Here is a 17,545-nt window from a genome sequence, read left to right as displayed (position 1 = left end):
CGATTTGCACATAAATAGATTTAAACCAATTTCACTTAAATCAATCAAATCACATCTTATTCAACTAAAAATATTAACAATAATTTTAATTTATATAGGAGAGTAAGCAACAAACTTTTCTGACATATAACATATTACTTATAAAGAATAAAAAAAAAGTAATATTAATTCAGTCATTTATACATGTATAATCATAATTACCCAAAAACACCAATTGATAGAAAAGTTACAATTTAACAAAGGTTTCCCAAGTGATTCGATTATGTTTGATATTTTTTAGTTACTATTCGATTATTTGTTTTTTTCCCCTCTAAATAATATATTATACAGAATGGGAATAAAACTAAAACAAATTCATAAACGCTCAAAGAATTCCAAGTGCCAAAACAGAGCAAGAAAGTGAAAGTGCCCGCCGATAGAAATATATTAGAATCAAGTAAAACCAATAGCAGGAAAATGAAGCGGAAAGTGGTAGTTACAAACGATATTATTAAATAACAAAACAAAAAAGTATTTATACACGCATTACAAGCAAGTGATTAATGCTATTATTTATAACTTTAGAATAGCTCCCAAAATCAAACCATCCTTCAACGAATCATCAAATGACCGTTTAAATTTTTAAAAATCTTTAACACGTAAACAATTATTTCCTTCCTAAATTATTATCAAAAGATTACAATTCTTTTCCCGCCAACACTTCCCAAAATCATCAATTACCCCCAAATTCACCAAAAACACAAAGCTAGGGTTTCGTTTTGGTAGATGGCGCCGTTATCGTGGAGACACCATACGCTGATTCAGGCCGTGTTATCTCGTGGCCCACTGAAGGAGAACGAGTTTCAATCCATCTTCTCTGACGTCACCGGCAAAAGCTTAGGTTATTTATTCAACTCTTTATACACCATCCGTTTGTTTGTTTGTAGTGCTTGAAATTGTCTAGTTGAAGCTGAATCTTTATGGGTTTTTTGTTCCTTAAAGTATAAGTGCGATTGATGCTATTATTTGTAGCTGAAACCATTGTTATAAGTCAATATTTGAATTTTGAAATTTTGTTTTTGTGGGATAGAATTGAATTAATCAACCGATCCGAGACCAAAAAAAATCAAACTGAACCGAAATGAAAACAGTAGTTTTGGTTTTATGTTTTTGTGAAAACCCAAGTTACGGTTCGCTTTAGGTGTTGCATTAATAAAATAAAAGCCAAAAGAATCGGATCAAATCGAACCGAATTTATTGATTTTTGCCTTTTTCTTAAGTAATTTGTAAGAATTTAATAAATATGTAACTCAAAATATTTTAGCCCAAATGTATGATACTCAATTAGTTGTTAATTAACAAAATGATTTAGGCCCAAATTCTCAAGCTCAAATGGCAAAACCGAAACCGAACATGTTCAAAATGCCAAAAAGTTTCGGTTTTTGGTTCTGTTTTAGCCCAAATCCGGCCTAAGCCGAATCATGCGCACCCCTAGCTTTTAGTTATGCATTTTACATAATAGAATAGAATAATCTAGATGCTTTTTATTTTTTTGATGTTAAGAACTAGCAATTATAAACAACTAACGATAAATTTGTATTAAAGATTGTGATATTTGATTATAAATTGGTATGAGAATTTTTGTTATTTTGCTCTTTTTTTTATTTATTTTTATTCATGGGTCTGCTTGGACTGGATTTGAATTGTAGAATGTAGACTGCATGCTCTCTGTAAAAACTTTGTCATCTGTTTTTTCAGATTCTCATAAACAATTATTCAACGAGTATCTAGGAAAGATAAACATGGAGCTGTCATACGTTCAGTTTGAGTTACGGGCATGCAGAAATCAGTATGATGGTTCTGTATATTATGGAGTAATCAACACTGTTGCAGATGAACAATCAAAGCTTGGAACGAAGTATACTGTACCTCAGATTGCATTCTATAAGGGCATTGTAAGTTACCTTGCATTTTTAAATCAATGAACTTTACATCGCTAAATGTTATAAATTATATATATATATATATATATATATATATATATATTCAGTTTCGTTAGCTGCATGAATTTTTTTAAAGTAAGGATTTCACTAAGTATTTAGTGAAATCGCATATAGTTCTATAAATGTTATAGAGGTTCTTATGTTAGAATCATATTTGAGACCAATTATATAAGCTTAATGAAGAGGTATGTACCCGCCTCAACACCGAGCGAGGCGGGTCAACCCACAAGATATGGACAAGAGGCTTGAAATCAAGACATTATGAAGGCACAAAAGCCAAAACCTACGCGCATGGCGCATATCACATATGCTCAGGCATCATATGCTCAAGCACCACAGATGCTCAGGTACCACAGATGCTCAGGCATCACATATGCTCACGCATCACATATGCTCACGCATATCACATATGCGCGTGGCGCATCCGCGCGTGGCGCATATCACATCTGCGCATGAAACATCTGCGCGTGAGAATAAAGAGAAGACCTCGCGCATCCTCAGGATAGGCGCGTATCACACATGCACATAATCAACCTCGTCCTTATCCAAATCAGGATTAGGGCAACCTTGATTGTGCACGTCAGACAACCTTCAAGAAGGTATCTTTTTAAGGAATAAGAATATGCTGATGTTGACAGCTGCCAATGAAAGGTGGACAACTCAGCAAAACCCATGTGCTACTACGTGATTATAACCAATGAAAAAGCACCAGGTGTCCCAAAGGACACGTGGCGCAAAGCAACTGGAAGAGGCCAACAAAGCCCTAACTGGGTCTAAGCCCAATCAGTGGAAACCCTAGCACTATAAATACCACATCAACTCCACAAGGAAGGAAGATCCAATAACATCCAATTACAGAGTATTCAGCTATTAAGCAATACATTCAATTTCCTTACTCTCATATCATTATCTTCTCCTACACACACTTATTCTCACACTGGAGGGTTACCCCAAAGAGGATCCCTCTGTCCCTTTCTGAGGGGTAAGTTTACGGTGCTGTTCATTTTGTAGGTGGAAGAACCCAGATCCAAGAGAACCATCGGTGAAACATCATAATCACACCCGAGGAAAGTAGATCGTCTACCAGTGAGTCGATCCACGTTTCTTCACTTAATAAGTCAAGGTTATCTCATTAAGGTTAAAATACCTGCGCAAGGATGGGAATGAGAGTATTCAAATACTTCTCCCCCATCGCGGCCATGTCCGCGCAGGCAACGTCGCTCTGATAAGGGTACTCGGATGGGTTCTTCTTCAACATGCCATATTCATAACCATCCGTGAACCCTTCAGCTCGACTCACCAAGCGCGCGGCAGCGTTGCAATCAATCACAAGGGCCTGAAACTCGTCTGAGTATTTCATCGCGTAAGCGCAACGAGTCATGCCCTGTGAGATTAGCCATTGGCAATCCTGCGCGAGGGAAGCAACAGACGTCTCGAGGGCAGGAATCTGAGAGTTTAACAACTCAACAGTTTCCTTAGTCTGTTTCAGCTCCTCTTTGTCGGACGCTGCTGCTGCCAAGGCTTCTTCCTTTTTCGCCCGCGCAGCATCAAGTGCTTCCTGGCTAGACGCTGCCGTCGCCAAGGCTTCATCTTTCTCGGCCTGCGCGGCCGCCAGCTCCTTCTTCAGGCGGGAAACCTCACTCTCCAGCGATGATTTGTCAGTTATAGACTGGACAAGAGCTTGGTCACGCGCCTCCGCGTCAAGCTCCAAGTCGCGCACTCTACGCGCGTACTTGGCCGCGTCCGCCTCGGCCGCCTGCAGCTTCTCCCGCGCAGCCTGTAGCTCATGCCCGCGCTTAACGAACGCGGTGTTGGCACTTGCTCTGTTCTCACTGAGCTCTGCTTGGAGCTTCTCAGCTCTCTCTCGAGCATCAGAAAGATGCCAAGCAGATACTTTAGCCTCTTGCTTGGCTTCCGCAAGAGCATCACGTACCTTTACGTAATCATGGCGAAGCTCTTGGGAGGCAGCAAAGAAAGCCGACCCAGCAAACAGATGATCTTTGAGCAAGTCATCGCGAGCGCGGGCCTCCTGAAACCTCCTTTCAGCTGGAGGCACAGAATGAGCCCAGAAGTCCTCACACACACCCATGGACTGAAATGAGCTGTCCTCAGTAATGTTCAATCTCGGGCGGTAAATGTGATCGGCTTCCTGCAAACACAAAGTAATGATCTAAGTCATCAAAACACTAATATGAAAGTCCGCGCAGCGGAGCAAAAACGAACTTATACCTGCGGGGAAGAAGCAGAAAAGTCAGCGGCAGGCCCACGAGAAGACGGCGCCGCGAAACCTCGAGGCGCTGCAGGGCTGGCGCGGCCGCCGTCAGAGTCTTCAACTTCAAACTCCTCATCCTCCTCTGAAACAGGCCTTTTCTCCTGCGACCTCGAACCAAAATCAGTCTCGCGAGGAGGGCTGTGCGCAGGAGGAGGTGAGGGAGGTCTCGACGCCGCCAGATCGGCGCGTAAAACAGTCTCCTGCTCCTTAGTAATCCCGATGAGGGGAGATTCAGCGCTTGCAGGAGCAGGAGCAGAACCAACGGCGCTGGCACCGGCGCCAGGAGTGCCGCTAGCAGCTTGCACGCCAGCAATGACTCCTGTGAAAAAATCAACAAAAAGAAATGGTTCATGACTTGATCTAAAAGAAAGTCAGAAAATAAAAGCGCAATACGTACCTTGGCGCAACTCCGTTCGCGAGGCAAACATCGCCATGAAGTCCATTCTACCCTTTTTCGAGGGTAAAACAGGGGACTTCGAAGCGACCTCCGGCGCAGCCTCGGCATCTTGTTGCGCTTGAGGTTGATCCACCAAGGTCGCCGGCTCTACAAACATTTGAGTGAGCAAAGATTCATTAGTAATTCTATCAGAATCGCGCTCATAGAACCATGAAAGATAAGCAAAGGATAAGCAAAGTATACCTGTCGAAGGCGCAACGCCGCTTCCCTTTTCTACCGCGCGAAGGGTGGAGGTAGTAGCACCATACCTCGTGTGGACAGGAGGTCTGCCCACTTTTTTGAGGCAGGGAAGACAAGGAAAACTTGAGGGGAAATTCCTGGGTTTTCTCAAATCCCCTCGCCTGAGTAGGAGGATACTGAGCAACAGGGGCAACATCTTTCTTCTGTTTCTTACTGGCCCCTGCGCCAGTTTTCCCCTTAGCTTTACGCTTTAGTTGGGGCGCCTCCTCCTCCTCCTCCTCTTCCGCGAGCTCCAGCTCGTAGTTCTCAAGCGCGTCTACAATACGTGCAAAAGAAATGTTAGCCAAATTTGGTATTATAAAGGCAAATGTATAAGTACAAAGGCTTACCAGGCGCATCGCTGTCAAAGAGAAATCCCAGATCAACAGGGATGAACATGTCATCGAAGCGATCGGGGAAGCCAACCTCCCCAGCGCCCAGCGCGACGGAGCCACCCTCCATATGCTCATCATAGGCGGCGTGGACATACTCCTTGCTGACTGCACAAAACAAGTCAAATGATATCAGCAAAAAGAATTATATTCGCGCAGAAGTAATGCAATGAGATTAACTTACACAAGCCGTCAACTTGGATAACGGGCTCAGTCGCGCTGTCAGCCCACCTACTGCTCATACCAACCCCCACCAGCGCCTCCTCGCAAATTTTCTTGGCGGGGGATGGTTCAGCAGTCAACTTTTTCACCCAGGCGCCAGTTGGGTTCTTGAAGACACCCACATTCGCAGGCGCAGAAGAGATAGCGCGCATGGTCATGCGGATGGGGATCACACCAGCCCTGATGTAAAAAAATCTCTCAGACCAGTCATGAAGGCTCTTGAATGAAACAGTGCAGCACTTGACCTTCTGACTGCGAGGAATAAATGAGAACCAAGAATCTTGGATCTTGGGCTTATAAAAAAACTGAAAGCGCCGAGTGGTGGGCTCCTCGCGCTGGGATTTGCACATGAACTCAAAGTGAGTCATGCGCACGAGTCCAAACGGATGGACTTGGGATATATGAATCCCATAGAACCTAAGCACCGCACCCACAAACCTTGTCATCGGGAGACGAAGGTTGCAGTGGGTGAAAAAATGGCAGTAAAGGGATATATAGCCGGTAGGCGGGTCCGCCGCCGTTTGGCCGGCCCCAGGCAACATGCAGCCAAACTCAGGGAGAAAACCCTGAGAGGCGATAAGGCTGTCAAAATCGGACTGCCTAAGTTTGCAGGGGATCTCATCCCACTTCTTCACGGCCTTGGTCCTCCCTACCTCCTCCGATGAGGCCTCAGCAGCCCTTTTCCCCTTGCCGGTCTTCTTCAACGTAGACATCACTAACGATTTAACACGGCGATTGATGGGGGAGATTGTGTTGTCTGAGCTATCAGACATACAACTGTAAAAACGGACAAAGGATGATCTGAAGAACAGAGATCTGGAAGCAGAAGACAGCTAATCGGAGTACAATGAAAGAAACGAAAGCTCTGAATAAACAAGAAGATGAAGAATAAAAACTCTAAGGGCTGGCTTTTATAGGCCCAGGAGAGAGAAAAATTGGTGCTGATCGGACTTCACGCGCTCCCACTCGCAGGTGTAAGCCAACGCAAGCGCGACACGTGTCCCTGACACTGTGTGAGGGGACACGAAAAGAAACTATACAGCTGCTGCCAGAATTCACGCACCACCACTCGCACGAACGGACCAACGCGAGCGCGACACGTGTCCCTGACACTATGAATAATAAGAAGAAAAAGACAAACCCCTACTAAAAGAGCAAACTGTTAAGTCTAATATCTATCTTGCCTCGCTCGCGCGAGACAAGACACACATTAGACTGGGGGGCTTGAAGAGGTATGTACCCGCCTCAACACCGAGCGAGGCGGGTCAACCCACAAGATATGGACAAGAGGCTTGAAATCAAGACATTATGAAGGCACAAAGCCAAAACCTACGCGCATGGCGCATATCACATATGCTCACGCATATCACATATGCTCAGGCACCACAGATGCTCAGGCATCACATATGCTCACGCATATCACATATGCGCGTGGCGCATCCGCGCGTGGCGCATATCACATCTGCGCATGAAACATCTGCGCGTGAGAATAAAGAGAAGACCTCGCGCATCCTCAGGATAGGCGCGTATCACACATGCACATAATCAACCTCGTCCTTATCCAAATCAGGATTAGGGCAACCTTGATTGTGCACGTCAGACAACCTTCCAGAAGGTATCTTTTTAAGGAATAAGAATATGCTGATGTTGACAGCTGCCAATGAAAGGTGGACAACTCAGCAAAACCCATGTGCTACCACGTGATTATAACCAATGAAAAAGCACCAGGTGTCCCAAAGGACACGTGGCGCAAAGCAACTGGAAGAGGCCAACAAAGCCCTAACTGGGTCTAAGCCCAATCAGTGGAAACCCTAGCACTATAAATACCACATCAACTCCACAAGGAAGGAAGATCCAATAACATCCAATTACAGAGTATTCAGCTATTAAGCAATACATTCCATTTCCTTACTCTCATATCATTATCTTCTCCTACACACACTTATTCTCACACCGGAGGGTTACCCCAAAGAGGATCCCTCTGTCCCTTTCTGAGGGGTAAGTTTACGGTGCTGTTCATTTTGTAGGTGGAAGAACCCAGATCCAAGAGAACCATCGGTGAAATATCATAATCACACCCGAGGAAAGTAGATCGTCTACTAGTGAGTCAATCCACGTTTCTTCACTTAATACTTGTGTTATAACTTATAACTTATAAGTATAGTCGGGAAACTTGTTTTTTAAAATCTTGTTGATGTTTGAATATAATGAATGATTTGCAACAGATTGAAGCCATAGTTCAAGATTCTTCAGCTCAGGGCACTATTTCTAACATTGAAGCTCTAAATATTCGGCTAGAAAACCAGGTTTTTTATTTTTTATTATTTATTTATTGATTATTTTTAGTTTTCTACATTTCTGCAAGAAAATGAATTATAGCAATCAAATTTGAGTTTATGCATCACAGTTTCAGGGTAGTAGTTCAACTGAAATCCCTGCAGCACTCAGGAACTTTTCTCTGTCTCAAAAAGAGAAAGCTATACACGAGTTTATTCAGGACCAATGGTTGTGTGCCACATCAGATGGTAATATTGGACTTGGTGTTAGATCATTCTTGGATCTTAGGAGCTGGTTTCATAATAATGAAGTTCCTCCATGTGATGTCTGCAATGAAGCTGGAATTAAGGTTCTTTTATAACTTAAGACCGTTAATTTTTTAAAAACGGTATATTATGTAGTTAGACTAAATCGTGTCTTTTGTGTACGTTATTATCAGGCAGATTTATGCCCGAATGAAACCTGTAGTGTTCGGATTCATAAGTACTGTCTAAAAGCGAAATTCTCTCAAGCTAGGGTATATTTCCTTACTGGTTTTTGATTAAATAATATTTAATTTGTAGTTATTGTTGATTATATTAATAAATGTAGAATGAAAAAGTCTGCCCTGGCTGTGGTACGCAATGGCCGTATGTGATGACAAAAGCCGAAGCTGTTGAAGAAGAGGATACAGAGGTCCATCCGGAACCCTTAAGGCGAAAGAGGTCGAGGGGTTCAAAACAAGTTCAAGAGGAGGGGCCAAGTGAACCCTCGCGTGGAAGGGTAAACAGATCTGGAAACAATGAAGATCAAGACTTGACCGGTCAAACTCAGAGTCAACCATCAACACAGGCCGCTCGTAAAGCGAAGCTTGAAAAAGTAACAACTGTCAAGGTTGATAATGCTGCGCCAGGCCCATCGACAAGGAGAGCTACCCGAACTTCGGCCCGATTACAACGTTAAGCAAGTTACAAATAGAATATTATTTTGTACTAGAAACTAAGCCAGTTAGTTATCGACTGTGAATGGTTATTTTATACATTTGTTGGCAACGATTTCTACATGTGAAACCTAGTATGCTTCTTTCTTTTTTGTTTTGAGAAGTTTGTTAAATTCTATTTAGTGATTGGAATGATTGTTGTAAAAGTTACTTGCGATTATGGTCCTTTTGGTGGACATAGGTTTCAACCTTGTGGTTGTGGTGATATTTTTGCATATATGGTCCTGTGGTATTCATTTTTTTGTAATTGGGTCCTGCTGCTAGTTAATGGTTGTTACTTCCAGTAGTTTAAGGGGTATTAATGTATTTTCACCCCTAACCAAAACCTGGCTCCATATAACCCCCCCACCTTCCAACTTACAACCCTAAATTAACGTTTCTATCGTCGTCGTCTTCCACCATCCCAATCGTAAAAATGGCTTGGATTTTTTATGAAATCCTTAGTACCACGTTTTTCATAGGTATCGGAGTTCACATTTTTCCTCGTTAGTTCGTTTGTTCAATTAAATTTAGTTTTAGGTCGATGCTCTGTAATTGAGACGATTATGTTGGTTTTATAGCCGCGATTTGGCTGGATGTTAGCTTTGACCACCTGAAACTTGAGTTGATGGTGCAATTTTCAGTTTCAAGCAGGTGGCCAGGATCAAATTGGGTAGGGTTTAAGTAGTTGGTGGTTTAGGTGTTTTGTATATTATTAACTTAACTAATAATGACCTAGATTAGTAATCATGTATTTTGTATTATATTTATATCAACAACTAATTACGGCAATTTGTATCAACTAGAATGGTAATCTATTTATGCAGGGGCAATGTTGTATTAACTTATGAGGTTAGGCTATAATAGAAAGTATGGTTTTTGTAGGAAGAATAAGAAGTAATATTGTCTATTGATTCTGAACATGAAGGGTTGAGATTAGTTTAGAGAGGAAATCAAGTGTGAAACAAGGGGAATGTCATAATAGGGATAACCATAGTCACATAAATCGCGGTTCACTCCGGTACAGGAACGCGGTACGAGTACGCAATTCTCTAAGCTAGACGAATTCGGTACGGAGGAGGGTAGGTTCATTTCGGTACGAACTAGTACGGTGTACCATATAGTCCGGTTCAAGGTGTATTTAAAAAATTAATATATAAGTTATATATCTTATAAAAAGTAAAAGTTATATATTTAAAAAATTATTTTCAGTTTATTATATATATACACACACAAATATTTATATGCAATTTCATGAAATAGGCAAGTTTCTATATTATATTGCAAAATATAAATTTAAGTAGTAAAATATAGGGTTAAATTTAATAAAAATACAAACTTAAGGGTTAAAAATGAAGTTTTATGGAAGATAAAACTGAAAGAAAGCAGTGACGCTTCATTTCGGTTTTAGGGTTTTGGTCATGGGGAGCCAGATCTGAAACCCAATTCAAGATCGATTTCCGAAAACCCCAGTCGAATTGGAATGTTGTACCATCGATTCCTAATGCGCGAATTAGGGTTCAATTGAATCGGCGAACCAGCGATTCCGATGCATGTTTTAGAGTTCAATTGAATCGACGACTGTTGTTCTTGGTTCGCGAATTGAACCCACGATCGGAAAGAAAACGAACTCCGACCCGATACATTTCGTACCAATACAAAATTCGTGGCAGTATGAGCGATTTCTGTGACTATGGGGATAACGCATTTGTTGACTTTCTCTCCTCACATTCAAGGCACATGCCAAATTCCCCCATCATTTTAAAACGTCCATAATTTTTTTTACCACATTTTTTTTTGAAAAACAAATTAACCATAATAGCGAGTGCGTTTTTATCTCTTATATGAGTTCCATATTGTTATATAAAATAAAAAAAATAGTGGGTTTTTTACAAATTGTGTACCAAAATTGTTTTTTTACAAAATTGTGTTATACAATTGTATTTTTCATTGTGTTTTTTTCATTGTATTTTTTACATTGTATCATACAATTATGCTTTTTGTTGTGTTTTTGCCGTTGTGTTTTTTTTTTCATAGTATTTTCTTCATTATGTTTTTTACATTGTGTTTTTTTCATAGTGTTTTCTATAGTGTTTTCCATTGTGGGTTTTTACAGTAGCCGTTTTCCGGTGACTGTTTTTCGGCAACTTTTCGGTGATTTTTTTGACGAAATTTCCCGGGAATTGTTATCTGGTGACTTTCCGACGATCTTCCAGCGAAATTTCCAAAGATTTTCCAGCGAGCTGGTGGCGGTGGGTGATGGTTGTGTGGCGGTGGGCGGTGGAATGATGGTGGCTGTAGGAGGTGAGTGAAGATATAAGTGGGTTTTATGTAAGTGGATTTTTGAGATTAATGTAAGTGGGTTTTGAGATTAAAATAGTAAACTAAAATACGCTTCTTCCTAGCCTTTTTAGGAAAATCAAATTTCTTGTTTGAACATAACCCTTAACTTATGCATGATTAATGTGGGTGTATAATTAGTATGTATAATTAGATGAATGCATAGATTTATACATAGATATATGCATGTATATAATCAGTATGTATAATTAGATGTATGCATAGATATATACATGTATGTATAACTAGTATGTATAATTATATGTATGTATGTATGTATGTATAATTAGTATACTTAATTAGATGCATCTGTTGACTTTGTAGAACAACAATAACAAACTAATTAGTTAAGGAATCAAGTGCTTGCAATCAGGGCTGACTTCAAGAATTGAAAAAAAAATTTTGGGCCGAAGGCGAAAAATATTTTGGAACTTAAGTAAAATGAGTATTTTGTTGGCTTAAACAATTTAATTTTTAAATTGGCTTACTTGGTTATGATTTCCGTTGTGTAAAAAACTTTTGTATAAAAATAGGCTTACATGTCTCAAATAGGTATGTGTTTGGGTAACTAGCCGTCGGGTATCGGGTACCCGGTTAATTTTTAAATTGGCTTACTTGGTTTAAACTGGCTTACTAGCCGTCGGGTATCAGGTACGTGTATCGGGTACCCGGTTATAAAATTCGGTCCCACACCCGACCCATTACCCGTCGGGTATGTGTTTGGGTAACTAGCCGTCGGGTATTGGGTATACCCTCGGGTTTCAGGTATACCCATTAGATAGTTAAAAAAAATTCTTTAGGATTTTTAAGTAGATTTTTGTACCATTATAATTGTGTATATTTATATTTATATTTATATTTATATACAAGCTGTTAAAAACTAGAGTATGACACATTACATCTATATAAACGTTATCATAAATAAATAATAATACTATAACTTTATATACCTTTATGTATAAACTTGATAGCATATAAAACATAAATGATATTTTTTAATACATATCTTAAATACAAAAGGTTAAGAAAAAATGAAATTAATACTAAAAAATTTTCGGGTTTTCATTTCGGGTATATAGTTCGGGTAACGGGTATGTCTTTTCGGGTAATCGGGCCGGATATCACCAAATCCCGTACCCGGCACGTACCCGAGAAAAATTTTCAAAACTAATCCCATACCCGGCCCAATACCCGTTGGGCTTCGGGTTATTTTGTCATCCCTAGTCTCAAATGAGACTATAACCCACAACCTTTTGGTTGGGAGTCATACTCCTTTACCACTAGTCCAAGGTAGTTGTTATGTTATTGAATTTAAACATTAAACACACATATCGTCTTCTATAAAAAAACATATAATCTTTTTAAAAAAATCAGGTCTAGCTGGGTGTCGGGCCGGGGGCCATCGACCACCCAGCCCCACCCTAGGGTTGGCCTTGCTTGCAATGGGTGTATGTGTCTTTATCCTGGGTCATAACAGTCTTTTTTTATATGTATCTATGTATATGCGTATGCATGGTTGTGTGTGTGTGTATAACTGTATGCATGTATATGTCTATGTATATATATATATATATGTATGTGTATGCATCTGTGAATGCATAAATGTATATATGTATGTGTGTATATGTATGTATGTATCTGTATATATATATATGTGTATATGGATTTGAATGTATGTAAATTCACAGTTGACCTCGGAAAGTCAAACTCTGTGTATATACATGTATGCGTGCACCTTGTGTTTCAATTGGTTAATGTAGTGTAAAGTTATAGTTGACTTAGGAAAGTCAAACTATGTCAAAATTTTGATTTCATGTCAATTTGATTAATTTTATTCAAATAATCATAGTCAATATTATAATTATTTATGTTTAGTAGATTGTAATAAGCAGCTTACAATAAAGGTTAACAGGTCAAAAATAGTCAACCATAAAAAGTCAACATACAGTTGGTTAAAACTAATGGGGGAAATATATGTTAACAGACCGAGGGTCCAAATTGTATGTATTTAAAACCACAGGGTTGCAAATTGCAAGGGTTGAACGATATTTTCGCAGAAAAACAAACTTTGGGTTCACGACGGGGTTCCGATTGCAAAAAAAATGACAACCACAGGGCCATATTTGCAAAAATTTCACCACGGAATTGAAACCTGTGTTTTGGTTTCCACCATGAAGACCATAATTACAATTAACTCTTGTTGTAATTTAAATAAGTGGAAAATGTTCAATTGATGTTTGTTTAGGTACAATATTAGATTGGTATATGTCTAGTTTCTGTCTTTTAAGGTTATAATTGCTAAGATTAAAGAAAGCACATGGGCTGTTTTGTGTGAAGTGTCATGTTAAGGATATAATTGTTATGTGTTAGGAAAACTGTGAACTATTTTGTGTCTAGTGTTGTTAAATCATATTAGCATGGTCTTGGTTTTTTGGAAAAATATATTAGCATGGTCTTGTGTTTTACCAATGTCAAATATAAATATAATGAAATAATTAAATTAATTATGTTAAATTTTAATGGATTTATGAATCACGTGTTAGTGTAACATGGTCACCACGGTGTAAGTGATTTGGTGTACTTTATTATGTACATCATGGGATGAATATGATTCAAGTTTCAATTAAAAAATTACAATCCTAATCACATAGTCTTACCATCAATCATTGAGGGTGCTAAAACAGTAAAACACATTATTAGTTTAACTACCCCAAGTGTAATTACTATTTTAATATTCTAAAACTTTTCTATAGCACAAAAATGAGGTTTTGAATATAGCATGTGAATTAATCATGTCAATTTGTTGGGACGCTATTGTTACAAAGAGCTACGGATTATAATACGTATCTATTAAAATCCAAAATCCAGGACACTTAATTGAGGTCACCGCACCTAGAGATGGTAAAAAAGCCCAAGCCCAACTGGTATGCCTGACATTCGAAACATATGGGTCGAGTATAGAAGGTATAAAAGAATTTGTAATAGTTGTTATATGAATAAAAGGTATAAAAGAATTATAATGGTAAAAGAATATACTTGAAAAACCCAACGGACTTTAACAAACTAGCGGGTATACCTGATACCTGATGGGTAATTATCCAACAAATACCCAACGGGTAATAGGCCAGGAATAAGACAAAGTTTTACAAACGGGTATGATATTGGGATTACCAATACCTGACCCGAGTCATTGCAATCGGTTTATTAAATATATACAAGCAAGTTATATATAATTTTTAGGCACGGTGTAGTAGCATCCAAGAAACTTTTAGGTATTAACCATTTGGTTGGGGATGATAAAAAGTGAATCATACTGAACTTTTGTGAGTTGTTATTAGTCTTAGACATGATATTGGCGGGATGATTCTAATTGCCAAATATTATGATTTTTTTTACCAGATATATGTGAAATAGTAGTAATTTTTTTAACTTACTGCGACCATTATATATATCTCTACTATATATAAAGAGTGAGTGAATGATCTCTTAAATTTTAAGAGATCCAATCAATTATGCAACATATATAACTTTAAATGCTTATATTTTTAAAATTTTGAGGGTATTTATGTATTTACTTAACCAATAACCTTACTTTTCATTTTAATTTTATAGTTACATTAATTACTCTTCTATATTTACAATAATTACCCTAAAAACTTTAGATAACTCTTGTAAAATCTAAGAATAGTTACACACCTAACCCCTCATCTTTATCTAGAAAATTGACAAGTTTAATTGTTTTTTGTTTCCGTCTATATCTTTAAATATATTATGTTTTAAAAAAAAACTGAACCTACCATTACAACGTGCTTATTTTTGTCGACGTTTAGATATAAAAAATTTTCCAAACCGATGTATAGATTATAATGTACAAGTCAACGAAGCATTAAAGTACAACTTAGATATGCAACTATAAACCTATAGATAAATTTTCAATCTCATTCTATAGTTACAATAATTACCTTTAATCTTTTTATAACTTTTGTAATATATATGAATGGTTGCATATTTAACCCCTCATTTTTAGCCAGTATTTGACAAATTTATTTATTTATTCCCTCAATATCTTTAAATATATTATGTTTTTAAATTAAAACAAAACCTACATTACGACATGCATGTTTTTGTCGCCGTTTAGATATAAAAAAATTACAAAATTGGTGTGTATATTATAATTTGCAAGTCAATGAAACATTAAAGTACAACTTAGATATGCATTATGAACCTATAAATATTTAAACGCATAAATATGCTCTCTGTTTTACATTATCAAATCAGAATTTTCAAAACCACTCTTCCCATTGATATAATTCAAATTACAAAATAAAAAAAAATAAAATCAGCTCCAACTAATATTATTTTAGATATGAGTTGTAATTCTTTTGGTGGCATATACATTTATGGGTGCCCAAAAACCTCGCGGCTCTCCCAAAGCTTGAAAAAAAAACTTGCTTGAAAAAACTTGATTAGAAATTGAGCCGAGCTTAAACAAGCCAACCGACTCGTTTTGTAATCGAGTCCAGTTGGAGCCAGGTGGCTCGGCTCGTTAGCTCGATTAATCTACCTATGCATAGTATTTAGTTTGTATATTCAACCTTTTAATGTCAAAATTGTTCCAGCTCATTTGGCTTGCTACTTCTCAACACTGGTTCATGCAATGTTGCTTTCCTCCCGAGTTCAAAACATGTTTCTCCCAAATTATTTTTCACAATTTATTTGCATGATTGCATCCCACATAAGCTAGCTCTCATATATACTATTCTACCTCTAAAACTTTGCATCCTTGAATAGTTTCTATAAATAATGGTCATAACAATTAATTCAAGTAAGATCTTATGGTTAAGTTCAAACTAATGAAAAAGTCAAAAACAGCTCAACGGGAAAGGGTTCAAGCCATTTGGAGTTGACCCGAGCTGGCTCGATTTATGAATGAGCCAAGCTCAAGCTCCCGTATTCAGCTCGCTTAAAGTTTCGAGCTCGAGCCGAGCTCGAGCTTGGCCTAGCTCGGCTCGGCTTGTTGACAACCCTACATACACATTATCAACCAAACTAATTAAACAATTAACGTAATAAACTTTTGTAAAATATTACACAATTAAGAAAAATAATCTATGCTATATATAATGCATGAGACCAGGGTAAATTAAGACGTTTGATTTTAAGAGTTTTACACATTTTAATGCATGATGTACATGTATAAAAAGGGGTAAACTTGCCTTTTAAACACAATCAACCAACTTACAAATTTACCCCCTCATCTTTAACCATATTATATTTTTTATTTCAATTTCAAACCAACCACCCTCTATGACTTTTAAAAGACTATAATGTTTTCATACGTTAGTGTTTTTGTACAAAAATTGCACCATAAAAATGAGATTTTTATGCTCTTTAATTTGAGTATGATATTATTATAGTTTTTTCAATTTAAAAAAAATTGATAAGTTACATAAAGGTGCTCAATATCAGTTTTGATATTTTTAAGTTAAACATATGACCTCAACCGTTAGTAACAAATTTTTATTATCGAAAATTAAAACTAAACAATTGAAAATTGAAACTAAACCATTACTAACAGTTTGGTTCTGGTTTGGTTTCACAGTTTAAGCTTCAACAGTAAATTTAGTTTAAGGTAATTATAATCTAATTGCATCATCTATTATAACCAAACACCAACATTAATATTATACTTTATAGGATCATAATATGAATAGGGAAAATGTTTGTCACATATACGGTAAACTTTAATGGAAGACGAAATAAGAATACAGATTATAAAAAAATATATTAGAATTGGGTTAATTTAAAGATGTAATAGTTAAGTTTACTTTTATTAAAAAAAGACTTTGTTCAAGTTTATTTTAATTATATCTAATATATATACAGGATCGAGATCATGTAAGAACCATTTTGAAATTGTTAACTTTCAGAACTTTTTTGGACCACAAAAAAAATTCTTTTTAAGAAAAATAAAAATATATATAAAAAAACACGAAAATAAAAAAAAGAAACAAAAGACAAAAAAAAAATCTTTCATCTCGGTTTCGTAAAAATTTTAAAAAAATATCGGTTTATCAAGATTATACATATATTTGTGTGTGTTATTTGTATTTTTTAATTTTATACATGCTATTTTTATATATATATATGTACAATTAAGATAGATGATAATGTACATATGTGTACATTATGTAAATCGAAATTAAATAAAAATATGCATATGTGTATAGTTAGGGTTTTTTTAATGAAACCTATAATGCAAAATAAAATTTTTGGTTTTTTTACTTTTTTAAAATTTTCTTTTTTTTTTCATTTTATATTTTTTAGGAGGGGGGGGGGGGGGGTTGTGGCATAAAATTGTTCTTAAATATCTCAATTTCAAAAAGTTCTCTTAGGATTCTCACCCTATGTGTGTTTGCGCACGCG

General features: G+C 37.3%; 1 protein-coding gene across 1 annotated transcript; it reads left to right on the top strand.

The window, feature by feature from the left end:
* The first annotated feature begins 765 nt into the window (after nucleotides 1-765).
* Nucleotides 766-8,763, top strand: LOC143570309 (uncharacterized). The gene is made up of 6 exons (XM_077055989.1): nucleotides 766-880; nucleotides 1,738-1,934; nucleotides 7,770-7,850; nucleotides 7,952-8,170; nucleotides 8,261-8,338; nucleotides 8,413-8,763. Exons 1-6 carry the CDS (start codon nucleotides 766-768, stop codon nucleotides 8,761-8,763), a joined length of 1,041 nt encoding a protein of 346 aa, XP_076912104.1.
* The last annotated feature ends 8,782 nt before the right edge of the window (nucleotides 8,764-17,545 follow it).

The sequence above is a fragment of the Bidens hawaiensis genome, unplaced genomic scaffold, assembly GCF_021521415.1.
Source record: "Bidens hawaiensis isolate Kalapana, Puna unplaced genomic scaffold, B.hawaiensis_p1.1 tig00024868_1, whole genome shotgun sequence".
NCBI classification, from domain to species: Eukaryota; Viridiplantae; Streptophyta; class Magnoliopsida; order Asterales; family Asteraceae; genus Bidens; species Bidens hawaiensis.
This window is presented reverse-complemented; position numbering and strand designations above follow the sequence as displayed.

Excerpts from the sequence above, each read along its gene's own strand:
- LOC143570309 (XM_077055989.1), top strand. The coding sequence starts at position 766 with ATGGCGCCGTTATCGTGGAGACACCATACGCTGATTCAGGCCGTGTTA. Across the intron at positions 1,935-7,769 it reads TTGCATTCTATAAGGGCATT|ATTGAAGCCATAGTTCAAGA; the intron begins GTAAGTTACCTT and ends GATTTGCAACAG. Across the intron at positions 8,339-8,412 it reads CGAAATTCTCTCAAGCTAGG|AATGAAAAAGTCTGCCCTGG; the intron begins GTATATTTCCTT and ends TAATAAATGTAG.